We start from the raw sequence: 15446 nt of genomic DNA on the forward strand, positions 1-15446 counted from the left end.
GCATCCTATCGCAGAACTACAATATCATCCTCATGTGTCAAATGTGCCGCTGTCTAACCGAGCAACCGCAGGCAGGCCGGCGGCTGCACCGCAAACTGCTCAGCCTCACGCGAACCATGGCATGAGAGCCGAGCGGCATGGCGGAGGGTGAAAAGCGGAAAGGCAGCCGGCAGCGCGAGCACAATCTTCAGATAAAGTCTCCAGCCGGATGCAGGTAGGAAAGGGTGACGCGATGAAGGGGGATGAGATGCTCGTGCTTTTGGTATTAATTCCGACTGGATGGAGCTTCTCGGTGTTTTGGTTCTGCATGTGTTATTATTGCGTTGTTTTGGTTTCTGTATTTTTTTCCCCCTTCATTTTGGGTGTGCCTCGACTGATTGGTTATATTTTTGCATATATCAGTCTTCTAAAGTGTGGAGCTGTTTCTATTTAGCGGGTTTATTATATTGTGCTTGAACATGATAATAAATTAATTAAAAAAAATGTCCAATAGTTTGACAGTAAGTTATTGCAAAGAACACATGCATACATGAATAATTGATTTTTTAAATCAATAAAAACAATCGCTGTCGAGAATCATATAACCTGATGCTCAATTTCTAATCCACGTGTTGAACAGTTTGCTCAGGAAGGTAATTATTATTTATGGTTTTAATAGTTGCATAACTATTACAATTCATATTCAGACCATATTTAAATAATATAGTGCAAGAAGGCCAAACAAGTGGATTATTGATTTATGTTATTTTATATTTTTAACTGGCTTGTGTGAGTAAGTGTGCGCACGGTTTGCTTCATTGTTTCAGAATTGATATTTGGCAGAAAAGAGGAGATATGTAATCCTCAGCCCTGAAGTTGGCTTGCTACCAATGGAGCCATATGTTGTTGTCTTGTTTTTCCACTGACATGCCTTTATCATGTTCGTGATCATATTTATTGCCAGTTTTAAGCAAATGCTTTTTTGGATGAGCTCACAAAATATATCAGATGATTGTTGGATATTTTTTGTGTTGAAGCAATAATTCAGCCAGCAAATCAAGTCATGTCGCTTTTTCTATGTGCGCAGCTCTTTGAATATCTAACTGAGACACATCAGTAGCTCGCCTGAAAAAAAATAAAAAATTCAGTCTGGTGGAGTCAGCGTGACCCCATTTGGATGTTCTAAAATTTTCATGACTGTTGTTCTTGTAGATTCACCAGATTGAGAGTCCGTGTTTGCACGATAAATCTTTTCCTCAAACTCCGCGCCGTGTTATATTTTATGCCCGTCCCAAATCCGTATAAATTGGGTCAAGTTGGAGTCAGCTATCCACAAAACATATGCCAAAAGTTAAATGGAAATGGCCTGTTGACATAAAATGGGCAGCCACTACTCTTCTGTCAAGTGGCCAATACAAAAACAAGGAAATATATATTGACATATTTTTTGTGAATTAATTAATGTTATTAACAATGTCATGTGCACGGACTAATAACAGTACAAATAACATTTGAAGTGCCCGAACAATTTTGGTGAGTTATAGTTTCCATCAAGAGTAGTGACTATATTCTAATTGCTATGGGCGGATTGTATCAGTATTATATACAAATATAAACAATATTCCACACAGATGGGAATAACAAAGGGAAAAATGATAGTCTGATGTGATCAATGGGCCTCATGAATAATTGAGCATGGCCATGGTGCATCGCGAGAGGAGTGCCCCGTTGTGCTGGGGCTTTTCTGTCCAGCAAGTATTGTGCAAACGGCAGCATTTTTGCTGCTTTAGCAGAGTCCATCTGATGCTCACAGGCAGAGTAAACATCAGAGTGGAAAAGGAGAGGCGGGAACAGATTAGATAACACTCCTCTTTCGATGGCCCCAGCTTCTCTGCTTGGAATAATTCCCTCACAATATCGCTCGTGTGCTTCAGAGGCAAGAGCGAGCCAACGTAACGCTCCTTCCATCGACCCGTTTGAGCTGCACCTCCACCCCTTTCCTCCGGCTTTCCTTCCTTGATGCTCCTCCCCCTCCCTCCTGCGCCCCACTTCTTCACTCTCCAAACCCCTTGCTCCTTCTCCTCTTCTCGGCTTCGGATGCCCTCCTCGCTTACGGTATGGACTCGGGAGGGGAAGGAGAAGAAGGTTGGATGGAGGACCAGTGGGAAAAATGGTAGGACACGCTTTCTGTGTTTCTGACTGGAACGTAGCGGCATGGCTGTGTGACCTTGTGTTTGCGCGCGACGTTCACGTCCTCTCTCTATTTGTCGACTCTTTGCACGTTTTAAGCTCAGGGCAGGCTTGCCCTTGAATAAGAGGAGGATGGATATGCCTTCGTGACTCTAGGAAAAGATGTTGAGCCTCTCGACCAGAAATAGCATGACCAGAGGATACACAGCCCTCTTAATGTTGTTATGTCGTGCGGGAAAAGCTGTGTGTTGGGCTTGTTTTCATCCATCAAATGGGGAGTAATGTGGACGTGTGGCATCTGACAGGACCGTCCTGCTCCGGTCCTAAATGTGTCCTTGCAAGAGGGCGAAGGTGATGAATGGCCAGCACCTTGCACCACAGTCGTCTCATCTCTAAGGAGGACTATAAAGGCGTGAATGATTGGGGACGGATGTGGGTCGACTGAATATGCGTCTGATTTAATAACTGAATGCCAGGTTCAAAATGTCTAGTGTGTGACGCTCATGACATACCTAATGGCATAGATTTGTTATTTTTTGTTTGTATCTAGCACAATCCAAAATATAATGACGCAATCCTGCAGGCCAGTCTAATGTAAAACTCCAGTAAAAATCTAATTTTGCTTGACAAAACTTTCAATGTTTCTATTGGTGTTGAAATATTTTGGTCATATTGCAAATCAATGCCATCGTAAAACACAAATACGTTGATCGACATTTTGCTTGGCAGTAATAATCATATGCCAGCTAGCTGGTCGTTGCTAGCAGCTCACAAGAGAAGCTAACACGCCTCAAAGCTAATTCTTGTTAACATGAAACCTGAAAGTCTTATCATACCATTTTTAAAGGCAGTTCTAGTGATATTATTTTCCTGTGACAAATATTAAGAAAGTAATGACTCTTGAAAACATAAATCGTCTAGACACATTTTCAACGAGTACAACTGGGCTATCTCAAAATGAATTATAATTAATAGTGCTGTCATGGGAAAATGACGATACATTCTTCCAACACGCTCAAAATGACCTAACAGTAAATTAAGTCTACTCAAGAGACAATTCTTTCCTTAAGACGCAAATTAGTTGCTTTAGATGTTCCCTGTTCACTTACAATGATCTTTGTTTTTCTTGGTTAGATGGAAAATCTTTCAATGTTTAGAATACAATCAAGGACTTTGGTCTTAAGTCTGCTAAATTGTTACTTTCCCTTCAATCTTGTCCAGGTTGACTCACGACATCAGCTTGGGTGAGTTTGAAGATGACGACCTGTCAGAGATTACCGAGATCACCGACGAACGTGGGATGAGCCTCAACTGCAATGGCCCGGATATTAAGGTAAGTCTAAACCCAAAGGAATGAAACAACATTTTCTTTTGTCAAGGTTCATAAGATGTGCATCAAGTCACCCACTGTGTGTGTGTGTGTGTGTGAGTGAGTGAGTGATGAGTATACCGTATCAAGCACAGCATAATTATTGACATTTAGAAGTTGTGTTTTTTTGCTTCGAGCAAGTTTTAGCCCATCCCGTTTTTCAAAATTCTGGCATCCAAAAAAAAAAAACCTTTTTCCAATTGGAGCATGTTTGAACTATGAGAGAGACAGAAAGAGATCGGACTGCTACATCGAGAGAGCAACTGTGGTGAATGTATTATTCTTTCAGATCTTTTTGGCTCGGTTCTCTCTGAACACATCAACGCCTCCTCCTCCATCAGCTAAACTAATTATTTCTTCTCTTGTAACCATGGCAACGGGAAGGGTTGAAAGCCTTTTTCTTCCCCTGAGTCAGTTATGCTCACAGATGAGCATTCGATATATTTGGGTCGCTCACTGTGCTTTGTCATGCTTTCGTAATTGCGGCGCTAACAACGATAGAATAGCCAAAAAGTATCATCGGGGAAAGACGAGTGCTCGGCATCTTTTCGTCATATTTCAGCAACGTGCGAACAAGGCCCATCCCTGTTTAATAATGCATCAACCCTTGATACACTTTCAGAAACTGAATGGGATTGTGTGTGACCTCAGTCCAGATCGCTCACTGCTTGCCCATTAGCCCGCGGCGCTGCTGACCTCATCATCAAGCTCACCCTCCAAAGGGGATTCCTCTAATGGACGTATATGTCGGTTGATACGTCGTGCACACGATGTCTAAATCAGAAAGTAGTGTGTGGAGGATTTGCCTATTTTTTTTTAGTCACCATATGGAGCAGTGTAAGATTATATTGGTAACGTAGGATGGTAAAAGTTGTTGACGATTCAGGAGGGGATGAAAGTCTCTCGTGTAGTTCCAGCATTCGAACGCGAATTTTTTTTTCAACCTAGTTGTTAGTGCTTGCACTTGTTTGTGCTTGTACTTTTCAATTATTAGCACAGGGGTGTCAAACTTTGTTTTGTTGTGGGCCACAGCGTGGTTACGTTTTCCCTCGTGGGGCCATTAATGACTTGAAATGAATGGCCCCTCATATTATCACATACAACAGAGTCCAATGATAAAAAGTTCAACCATTTTCTAATTTATTTTGGATTGTGACCAAAAATAATGCTGTTATTAAAAATAAGACCATTTACAGTTTGGACGTTTTAATAAGAAACACTGAGTTTTAAAATGATTTGCCTTTGCGGGCCACATGAAATAATGTGGCGGGCCGGATCTGGCCCCCGGACCTTGAGTTTGACCCCTGTGCATTAGCGGGTAAAAGTCTGAATTAGTGGACTGAGGTATCAACATGGACGAGGGTGTCTCGTCGTAATTGACAGATGGCGAGAGAAAATGCCCAAGCGTAGGAGTGGATAGATTTGATTAGCAGTCACATGATACGTGTTGCAGATTGGGCACGTATGGAATTGCAGATTAGGTAACTATAGAAACAGCGGTGTACAATAAACAAAAAGATCACTGACATGTAGGTGCCGATGTGTTTAAAAGGAGTGAAACAGCATCTCGAGTGTGAGGGCGGAAAGAGATGTTTCAGCAAAAACAGCCATAGGAGCTATTTCCATGGCAACCTATTTTCACTTCTCAGCCGCATGTGATGGAGCTGAAAATAAACCGAGAGGTGGTTTGCGCCGCCTCCATGGATACTGCTCACGTCATCTCATGGGTGGGAGAGGACATCAACAAATGCACAAGCGCCTTGTGTCTCTTTTTTTTGTTTGTTTTGCATCCAGGGATGATCGGCAGTAACGTGACAACCATGCTCTGTAAAAAAGATTCAAATCAATCGTTTTGAAAGAGTTCAACTCATCAGTCAGTCATCAGGTTGCAATGGAGGGTGATTGTGAGATTTCCCCTGCTTTGGCTTCTCCGATTGGATGAGAGGCGAGCATCGTCGTCGGGGGGTCAGCGGCATGCACTCTTCACTCGCCTCCACGTCGTCACTTGTCTCCTAGCAACACAGCGGTGCCTTTTAAAGGGGCCGGTTATAAATTGAGGTCGTAAAACACAAGAGGCTGAGCGGAAGCGGGTTGCATTAGCTGGTATTGATCTTCACTTTGAAATTGTCAAAAGGAAGGAGAATGAGCCTTTTAAGCCTTCAAACCAGTTTCAGTGTCCTGAGTGTGACGTGACTGGAGAAACAATTGGTGACGTGGCTAATAATAGAAATCCACATTCTTCGTTTACATAAAATGACACCACTCATTTCAGCATTTTAGCTAACTTTGTTTTAAAAAATTAAACCACTCTATATTAAAAGATTGAAACCATTTCCAAGTGAGCACACTTGTGATTTTTCTAGAACTGTTTTGAAAATCCTCATTGCATCCGTTACTGCTTAAAAGCTAATGTCTTCCTAATGCTAGCAACTGGCAATGTCGTCGGGCTTTTTAGGCCAACTCAGCGCGTCAGTGTGCGCCATCTGTGTATATGGAAGGAAATCGAGCAAAGTGTGTGGAAGAGGGTCCAATCTCTGGCCTCAGCTGTGTTTGCCCACTAAGCAGCTCAGTGTTGACCGCGAGAGTAGCAAGGCAAAATCAAGGAATTTTCTAATTGGCCAGTTCACTCTCCTCATCTCCTCCATGCTCACTCCCTCTCTCCCTTGTACTGTTTGTCCGCTACAAATGACAGATTGCGTCTTCCAATCGCTGCAGGGCCATGTGAGGCGAGGGACCAATAGCAGGCCGGGGAGGGCGGAGCTCGGCGCCGTTGGACAGCTCCAGGCGGAGATGCTGCATTTGGATCTCATTGATGGTGCTGACGGTTTCCGCGGTGATAAAGAGTCCTCCAAGGCCTCCATCGCACCTCCGCCAGTCACCAAGGACCCTACAGTACCTGTTACCATGGATACCTACCGGCCGAAGAGACCTACGACCCTTAACCTCTTTCCAATTGTGCCCCGCACGCAGGTAAAGTCATTTTTCTTTAAGTGACATACTGCCAACACAAAGTTGAAGAGAAAAATATCGTCTTTTAGATTACATCTCGTAGATGTGTTTCGTCTTTTGAAGCAAACAGCACTGGACAATGGAGGTCATTTTACTCCGTTTGTATTTGCTCGGAGAGGATGGGTTCACCCGGACGAACAATAATCCCTATTGTCAAGACCTTTCCAGCCCTTGGTGTGTGTATCATTTCTATTGTTGTATGTAAATGTAAACAAGAGCGGTGACCCTTGTTTTCCGATCCGTACACCCTCGCTTATGTGAGGGGAATTATAACTGATGGAGTCATGTTTCTGGTCATCTGAGGAAGGTCGGCTTAGTCATTAGCAGTCTCGTAGTGATTCTCCAAATTGGAATGAATAGGACGTTAATTGTGTTGGACTTAGCTGGGCTCTCATCCTAACCACCTGATGGATACGTTCAAGCCTTGAAACGTGTTTTGGTTCTCTAGGATCCTGCAGCATCTTGTTCAGGAGCTCGTTAAATTGTTGCTCTAATATCAAGTTCCCATGGTTTGATTGATGATGCCCAATTTTTAGCTCTTGATTTCTTTTTGGTACAAATTTTTGGACGCACAGCTTCTGATTATGCAACACCATGCATATCTTCCACACGATTCTACACCCAGCCAGCCCTCAGGCTTGTAGGCTGTCAAAACGATCTTCTGAGCAGCGTCAGATTCATCAGCGCTTCAGTTTGTCCATTTTGCCCCGAGGTGGAAAGCTGACTGAACCCACTGTAGTGTTGCTCTTCCGGGTTTCCTGTCTGGGTTGGAGTTGTCACGTCTAGAAAGTACAAAGGGTGCAATTGCTACTTGTACACTTGCCTAGTCATGAGATTTGATTTGTCTAAAAAAAAAAAAAATATCTAAAAAAAACAAAAGTGTCTACTGCATCTGTAATTGTAATATGAAATTGTAAAATGTAATTCCATCAATCATGCTGACAGGAATCGTGTCCAGCGTGAGGCTGAGACGATTACATAACGATTTCTAGGTTGTATTGTACAACCCGAGTGCTTGAGTGATTGTTTCCAGGTCAGTGAATAAATCAAAATGTAAACTGTATATTCAGCTCAGCTTCATTTGGCGGACTTTTGTGACTGGGAAAAAAAGCCAGAGCACAATTTTAGTGTCATTTTTCTACTGAGAAAACATTTGTAATTTTTTTTACGTCACAGCTTTTATTTTGCTGTTTGCCCCCCTCTAAGACTGTTTGAGTAAATGTATCCAGACGTGATGTCAAGATTAATCCTGAGTCCTGGTAATCTCCCATCTGGTTACACACCACACTTGTCCTAAGTAGTACTGAGTGAGTCTGAGCTTGCTGGCGAAATCTACCTGTCTTCATTCATCTCACTTAATTCTCAATGGCATGAAGGCAAAACTCTGAAAGAATTGTGAGACTGCTAATTCTCAGTGAGGTGCTATCACGTACACATACACACGTCACATGAGTCATTGGCCCAAGGCCATGATCTTTTTATATTCACGGTGGCAAGATGGTTCCACGTCTTTCGTTACCACGACGACAGCAAGATCGGGAAGTGAGTCATGCATCGGTGGGTGGACATCGGAAAATGATCCATATTTGCAACAGTTTGATCACGGGACTTTCCGCTTCTTTATTTCTATTTTCTTACCGCCACTACAAATCTACGTACTGTATGTCCGTGTACATGAATAGCAAAAATATTTTTTTTACCACTCAGATTTAAATTAAGAGTTAGTTAATTAAGTGTGTTCGCCTGACAGTTTATAATTGTGGCTATAATATAAAAATAGACTAGACTAGACTAGACTAGACTAGACTAGACTAGACTAGACTAGACTAGACTAGACTAGACTAGACTAGACTAGACTAGAATCGAATCGAATCGAATCGAATCGAATCGAATCAAATCGAATCAAATCGGGCAGATACAATGAAATTGCAGTGCAGCTCCAGATTTGTGTTTCACAATTTTTTTTTTTTTTTTCCAAATAACTGCATGTCTTCCCAGTAAGGAAAAGGTCCGGTTCCCTTTAAATTCAGACCACTACGCACAGACAAAAGACTCATTCAGGGCATATTCACCAGCTTTGTGTGTGTTGTGTGGTGAGTCGGGGACAAACTCTCTCAGGATCCAGAGCTTCATCTTCTCCTGTTCCCACCACTTCCTTCATTTGTTCTTTACCTCTGCTTTTCCTCAGGACACGTTAAACAACAATTCCTTTGGCAAGAAATACACGTGGCAGGATAAAGTTGCGGGCTCATCTTCACCTCTCAAAACGGGTGAGTTTTTCTGTCTCTTATGAGACGTGTGCATTTGCCAAGTTTAATTATGACGGACATTTGAGTCAATATGATCACAAATAGAAATAAAAAAACAGTATGCAAAATTCATGATAGGACAACTTCCCTTTTGCTACTCTCACTAATTCGTATGCGCTTGTCCCATTTTAGTTTGTCACTGCTGTTATTTTTAATGTAGCCAGCCCGACTATTTTTATCCACACAAAGCACTAAAATAAGATTCAGTCTGCCATTATATATTTTTTTTAGTATTTACTCATTCAAATTGTTTGGGGCAACTTCACCCGTTACACTCTGCAGAGTTAGGTGCAAATAAGGTCACAGACTTAAAATCCAACTTGATCTGGGATGAGAATTTCACCATCATTAATCCTTTTTATTCAGTATTTCATATCAATCTGTTTTCCAGATAGTTCATTGAAAATAATCCTGAACTTTGAAGTGTACAACATCACTGTATTCTTGGGCTATTGGATGTTGAATTATACTCAACAGTTATTTGCTAATCTGCGGCTCTCGGCTATCATAAAATCATCATTGCAATACTTCCTGGCGACGGATTATGACATAACCGGTCAATCGCCATCCCATAGACGCACTTTGAGTTTTAATGTGGATTTATCTGAGTAATCCTGACATCTGTTACATAACCTTTTCTACTTTCTGCTCTTCCCGTTTTTCCTTTTTCTGCATTTCATCGCCATGTTTGCTTGTTGCGTCGGTTTTGGCGCTCACGCCTGCGTCATGTTCTCCGTCTGCGCGTGTGGCCTTTGTGTTTGCGTTTGCACGTCCGTCCTCATATTGCTGTATGTCTTTTCCTATTTTCCAGGTGAGCTAACGCCTCCGCGCGAGCACAGCTGTCTGAGCGACGAGGACAAGGTACGCGGCGCCGCGCAGACCAAAGACCGAGGCACCTCCACCGACGCCCCCTGCGGGAACTCGCACGCACCCGGACGTTCACAGAGCTCCGCGTCGACGCGGCCAAAGTTTCAGGAGAAGCCGCCTGCGCCGCCACCGCCGCCGCAGAATTACAAACCGGCTCCGCTCTATCCGGCGGGAAAGTTGGATGCGAGCGGCCATCGGCAGGAGAGGCTGCAGTACCCCTCGGAGGCTCCTTTGGAGCCCACAGAGGAGATCTACCTGACCCCGGTGCCGCGCTGTTCCGACCCTTCGGAACCTGTTTGTACGCAGGACCGACCTTTCCTGTCGCAGCTGAGCGAGCAAGGTCGTATGTCCATTAGCTCCGATACAGAAGGCCCGCCTCCTTACCAGCCGCTACCCGACCAGTCCAACTCGTCCATCTACGAGGAGGACGAAGCCTACATCGCGCCGCCTTCTTACGCATCTTGCGTGGAGTCGCTCATCACGCCGCCTAGCGTGGCTCTGTCAACTCATCCTACCGCGGCGCTGGACTTTAGCCTCAAGGGGTCAGGAACGGGGGCAGGGGCAATGCTGAGAACTGGCTCGTCAGTCGAGTACGTGGACGCCACGGACGAAAGCTACTGCGGGGAAGACGAGGATGTGGATCGAATCATCATAAACGAAAGAATAAAGAAAGTGGTGGCAAAGGTGAACGGGGGCAACGGCAGAGCCGCCCCGCTAAGGACTTCCATGAGCTCAGACGCCAGCGGTTTGTCGTACGATTCGGTCAAATACACCTTGGTGGTGGACGAGCACGCTCAACTGGAACTTGTCAGTTTGAGACAGTGTTACCAAGGTTACAGCGACGACAGCGATTCGGCCACCGTCTACGACAACTGCGTCTCGTCTCCCTACGGGTCGGCCATCGGGGAAGAGTACGAGGAGGCGGACGAAGAGGAAGATTGTGCACGTTTGGGGGGGGTCAGACGAGAGGCCACGGCTTGTCTGTCCGAAGACTCCACGCCGGACGTCGACTTGCATTTCTCCAAGAAGTTCCTCAACGTCTTTATGAACGGGCGATCGAGCTCATCGAGTAAGCGATGGTCACTTTGGCACAGGGCGAAATTTGCTCCGTTCATTTTCGTCTCTAAAACTGTCCGTTTTTTTTCTGCCTTAGGTGCTGAGTCTTTTGGTTTATTTTCCTGCACCATAAACGGAGAGGAGCAGGATCAGAGCCACAGAGCTGTCTACAGGTGAGTTAAAAAAATAACTACGCTGCATTTTAATCGGAACATTTTTCTCAGTGTTGACACGTTTCTCTACGAAAAAAACAAAAGAACAATGACCCCTTTTATTTCAGGGCAAGAAATTTGTTTTTGCATTGGATTGGAGAGGATAAACAAACCAACATATAATCCAGATTATCTCAAACCTTTAATTTGGCAGGAACCTGAGATATTACCAATAAATGGGATTTTACATAACCAAACACACCTTCTTAATATGAAGGTTCTCCAGGATCCCGCAGAACATCAGCTTCATCTGTTTTTCTCCATGCAGGTTTGTCCCGAGGCACGATGATGAGTTAGAGCTGGAAGTGGACGATCCATTGCTTGTGGAGGTACAAGGGGAGGATTACTGGTACGAGGGCTTCAACATGAGAACGGGTGCCCGGGGGATCTTCCCTGTTTATTATGCTATCGAGGTGACCAAGGAGACCGATAGCTTCAAAGGTAACCGATGAAAAGGAACGACGCGATTAAATGAACATTTATTAACGTTGTATGGTTGGTTGATCTCTTTTCAGCAAAGAGCAGTGAGTGGCTTGACCGGTACCGGCTAAAATTCCTGGGCTCAGTCCAAGTGCCCTACCACAAAGGAAACGACGTTCTTTGTGCAGCTATGCAGAAGGTTCGGCACCGAACTGCTCTTTTTTGAGAAATCTGAATTGTCTTTTAAATCAAAGTGAACTGCTTAAATTTTAAGCAATCTTTGCGCTTCCCAGATTGCCACCAACAGAAGGATGACAGTTAAGCACAACCCGCCTTCCTCCTGTATTCTGGAAATCAGTGTCAAGGGAATCAAACTGGCCGTTCATGAGGATTATTACTCCTGTGATCGAGTAAGACTGCCATTTTTTTGATACTGAGTGGTGTCGTATTGGACATGATCACTTTGCAACTAACACTTTGGTTAGTCGCCACCGTGTGGCCATGTGTATGTACTACAGCCATTTAAAAAAATAGTGATACATTTTATTGTTCTCTACGGCATCAAAAAACGTGTCTCACGATTGAAATATTATTGTGTCCCCTCCTACACTAAAGCCTTGCTTCCTTTTTCCTCTTCTATCTCTGTCAGAGTAACGAGTGCAGTCACTTTTTCCAATTGAAGAATGTCTCCTTCTGCGGTTATCACCCGAAAAATTGCAAGTCAGTCAAACAACAACAAAAATAACCCTCCAATTTCTCCTGTTGATGTCATTTCAGAGTGATGGTTTTTATTGTCTCTCTGCAGATATTTTGGTTTCATAACAAAGCACCCGGCAGACCAGAGATTTGCCTGCCATGTGTTTGTGTCCGAAGATTCCACCAAAGCTGTGGCAGAGTCAGTAGGGTGAGTTAGTAATTTAATTGTATTCTAACACAAAAAAAATTGCGTACGTTTGATTACCAAATTGGCACGTCTGTTTTACAGGAAAGCCTTTCAGCTGTATTACAAAGAATTCGTGGAGTTCTCATGCCCCACAGAAGATATTTACTTGGAGTAGCCAAGTCCCGCCTTCAACCAGAGCCCTGTACAGCGCACTGTATCATAACATGGTGTTGCATGAAGGATATATTTTAGAAAATAACAAAACATCTGAGGAGCAAGCAGAAGAAGAAAGGAAGAAGCCAAAGGAGTGCTTTCGAGGCAAGAAATATTATGCAAAATGATAGTGGGGTGCACACACACATACACACACACACACACACACACACACGAGTGCAGCTTTCAGCTAAGTAGCAGTCGCCCCAGAAGGTGGAAACAGAAGCCGACCGACTGCCTTTACTTGCACCGAGCCAACGTTGTTTATATTTGTGAAGTTCACAGAGGGTGACTTTTTGACCTTGAGGATTTAATGGCGTGCATAAACAACAACATGGTGGAAAGTAGGCTAGAATCCAACAAAACTAATCTCGAGGAGCACTGATGACACCCGCAGCTGCTTCTTATTATCTTATTGTATTTTTAGAATCCAGACACATTGTGCTCCACTGGTGTGTTCCAAAAACAAAAGTGTTAGACATCACGTTTAGACTCAAGACAGCGACGCAGCTACGCGCGAGCAGAGAACTTCACAACTAGTGCCTCTTTTTCATCTTTCATTAGGACCTTCTCCATCTTGCGTTTGAAATAATGCTAAATGATGATGCTATTGACTGTGTGAAGGAAGATTGTGATGATGTTGTGATTTGATGATGCATCCCCCACTACCCCTTACATGTGCGGGTTCCGCTGAAACGACAATATTGTTCAAAGCATGCACGTTTCGTTTCCCGGTATGTGTTTGTTATCGTGAGGATGGTTTTGGAATCAAGGGTCATGAGAAGCGACGCCAAACACAAGAATGAATAGCAAAACAGCAGTGGGGACAACAAACAAGGTTCTACATTCTCTAGATCGTTATATATATTGAACAGAATGTTTCTAAAATGCAGAATTCTCATAAGCATCTTCAAGCTCCGCCCCCTCATTAGTTCCTCAGAATAATCTCTGCTGTTGCTAATCATATCGTGACTTTTGTACAGCCAGACAGAACAAGCAACGATGTGGGGGGGCTACGCAAAAGGTGTACAGATCCGCCATATAAATTTATTAACTGTAATTATAAACACTGTACTGATTTAACATGTGAGTGAAATCTCTTTATTTTTGATTTTTTTTAGGTGTGACTTCTTTATTAAAAAAAAAAAAAAAATTAAGATGATTATCCTGTCTCCTGTTATTATTACATCATGAGCAAACAATGACATTTATTCCATACCTCATTGAAAGGTCTTAAAATAGGAAATTCTGATTCGTGGAGCTTGTGAAATCAGTTTTATTTCATCATAATTTGAGTCTCAAAGGTGTTCACAATTGTGATTGATTCAAACCAGGCAAGGAAACCTCAAAATAACTTTCAACATTTCCTTAATCATTCGGATAATAAGGATTTTCTGCCCCTTGTGGGTCTGCTAGGGGCTTCACACCATAATCTGCAATTAAAAAATAAAATCGTATACATTTCTGCTTAAAGGTAAAAATGGCAATCACAAAGGATTATTTTGAGGACCGAGACTAAATGGTAAAGGATAAGCTGCTGGTGACCTTAGTAGAACCATTTTATACGTCTTACCATCATTGTTAATCACGTACGGTTCCGAATTGCTGGAGTAATGGAACTCGATGTTTTCCATATGGTTGTCAAGTCTAGAAAAAAAAAAAAGACGACACTAGTTGGAAAACATGATCACACTTGTGTTTGTTTTCAAGTTGTCTTCCACAATACAAGTAAAGCGCTGCAACTTGGCACATATGAAAAATATTGCAACAACGTCGCTTCACATTGACGTAAAAAAATATCACCTTCTCGATGCAGGTCGTGACATGCATTGACTAACCAAAAGTGTGAGGATGAGAAGACGTAACATCTTGTACGGTTAAGGTGAAATGTTGCCCTAAATGCACTAATCGTACACGTCTGGCGTTGGCACGATACCAACTTGCGACTAACCACGCGTCACAGTGTTTAAAAGCCAAAGTGGTGACGTCAAATGACGCACATTCAACTGTGACGCGAAAAAATTCTTTCAAAGTTAAAATGAGATAAGAAAATAACAATTTCAGAACACCACTATGAATTTCGAAATTGTTTTGTCGATTTTTATTTATTTTTTAGCCTTGCCAAACCCCGAGATATATATATATATTTTTTATGGGGCGTGGTGGAATCAAGTCACTGCAAATGTTTTCCCATGCATTTAAAATGCCTCACACACTCTTTAATTAATGTGTCTTCCAGTTTGAGTCACTCCAATGGAAGTCTTTCCGACACCCAGCACGACCCCGGCACCACCTGTGCTATTCAACTGACCCTGAATCATAGTGAACCTGTCTGTTTGAGAACAATGATGCATTATTCATAGCCTGACTCCATCTGGGGCGCCAGGTCTTCAATTCAACACCCCACCAACTATCCTCCCTACCAAAGAGAAGGGAAAGGCCAGAATATCAACAATATAATTAAAAAAATAAATAAATACAAATTCAAAAGTTGGCTACTTTTCACCCACCCAATGATGTAAGAATATTCAGTAAAATATCGTTCTGTTTTGTAAACGCAAGAGGGCAGCATTGTTTAAACAAAATGCATACACAAAGCGTTTTTATAGCAAAATAAATTGGCCTACATGAGCTGACCTCATCTCACGCTTCATTTTAATACCCAAGATGACATCTGTGTTGCAACCCAGCTCTGAAAATATGGACTAAAATGAAATCACACACAAACACTGACGAATAAACATCATGGTGACAATCAAATTACTGTGAGCATACCTGCACGCATCTCAGTCACGTGTTTGCAGATCTGCCAGACCTGTTGCAAAAACCTCCATCTTAAAAACAAAGCAGGAGTATAGTTCATGATGGGGGTCAAGAAATGTACCAAGTTTTTGGATAGAATTGCAGTGCGACTTTCAGTTTTGGATGAACCAGAGTAG

General features: G+C 42.9%; 1 protein-coding gene and 1 long non-coding RNA gene across 2 annotated transcripts; one reads left to right on the plus strand and one right to left on the minus strand.

Annotated features, from left to right (window-relative positions):
• Positions 1-42: 42 nt before the first annotated feature.
• On the plus strand, positions 43-13629 carry mapk8ip1b (mitogen-activated protein kinase 8 interacting protein 1b). Its single transcript, XM_061275891.1, has 12 exons — positions 43-214; positions 3391-3502; positions 6254-6508; positions 8736-8817; positions 9668-10792; positions 10877-10952; positions 11260-11432; positions 11507-11610; positions 11705-11821; positions 12061-12131; positions 12217-12315; positions 12397-13629. Exons 1-12 carry the CDS (start codon positions 138-140, stop codon positions 12467-12469), a joined length of 2364 nt encoding a protein of 787 aa, XP_061131875.1. The 5' UTR covers positions 43-137; the 3' UTR covers positions 12470-13629.
• Positions 13630-13773: 144 nt separating this feature from the next.
• Positions 13774-14498, minus strand: LOC133152367 (uncharacterized). The gene is made up of 3 exons (XR_009714113.1): positions 14311-14498; positions 14081-14154; positions 13774-13940 (listed from the first exon to the last, which is right to left on the minus strand). It is a non-coding gene; the product is annotated as an uncharacterized LOC133152367 (long non-coding RNA).
• Positions 14499-15446: the final 948 nt, after the last annotated feature.

This window comes from Syngnathus typhle, linkage group LG4 (genome assembly GCF_033458585.1).
Source record: "Syngnathus typhle isolate RoL2023-S1 ecotype Sweden linkage group LG4, RoL_Styp_1.0, whole genome shotgun sequence".
NCBI classification, from domain to species: Eukaryota; Metazoa; Chordata; class Actinopteri; order Syngnathiformes; family Syngnathidae; genus Syngnathus; species Syngnathus typhle.

Excerpts from the sequence above, each read along its gene's own strand:
- mapk8ip1b (XM_061275891.1), top strand. The coding sequence starts at position 138 with ATGGCGGAGGGTGAAAAGCGGAAAGGCAGCCGGCAGCGCGAGCACAAT. Across the intron at positions 215-3,390 it reads AAGTCTCCAGCCGGATGCAG|GTTGACTCACGACATCAGCT; the intron begins GTAGGAAAGGGT and ends AATCTTGTCCAG. Across the intron at positions 11,822-12,060 it reads ATTATTACTCCTGTGATCGA|AGTAACGAGTGCAGTCACTT; the intron begins GTAAGACTGCCA and ends TATCTCTGTCAG.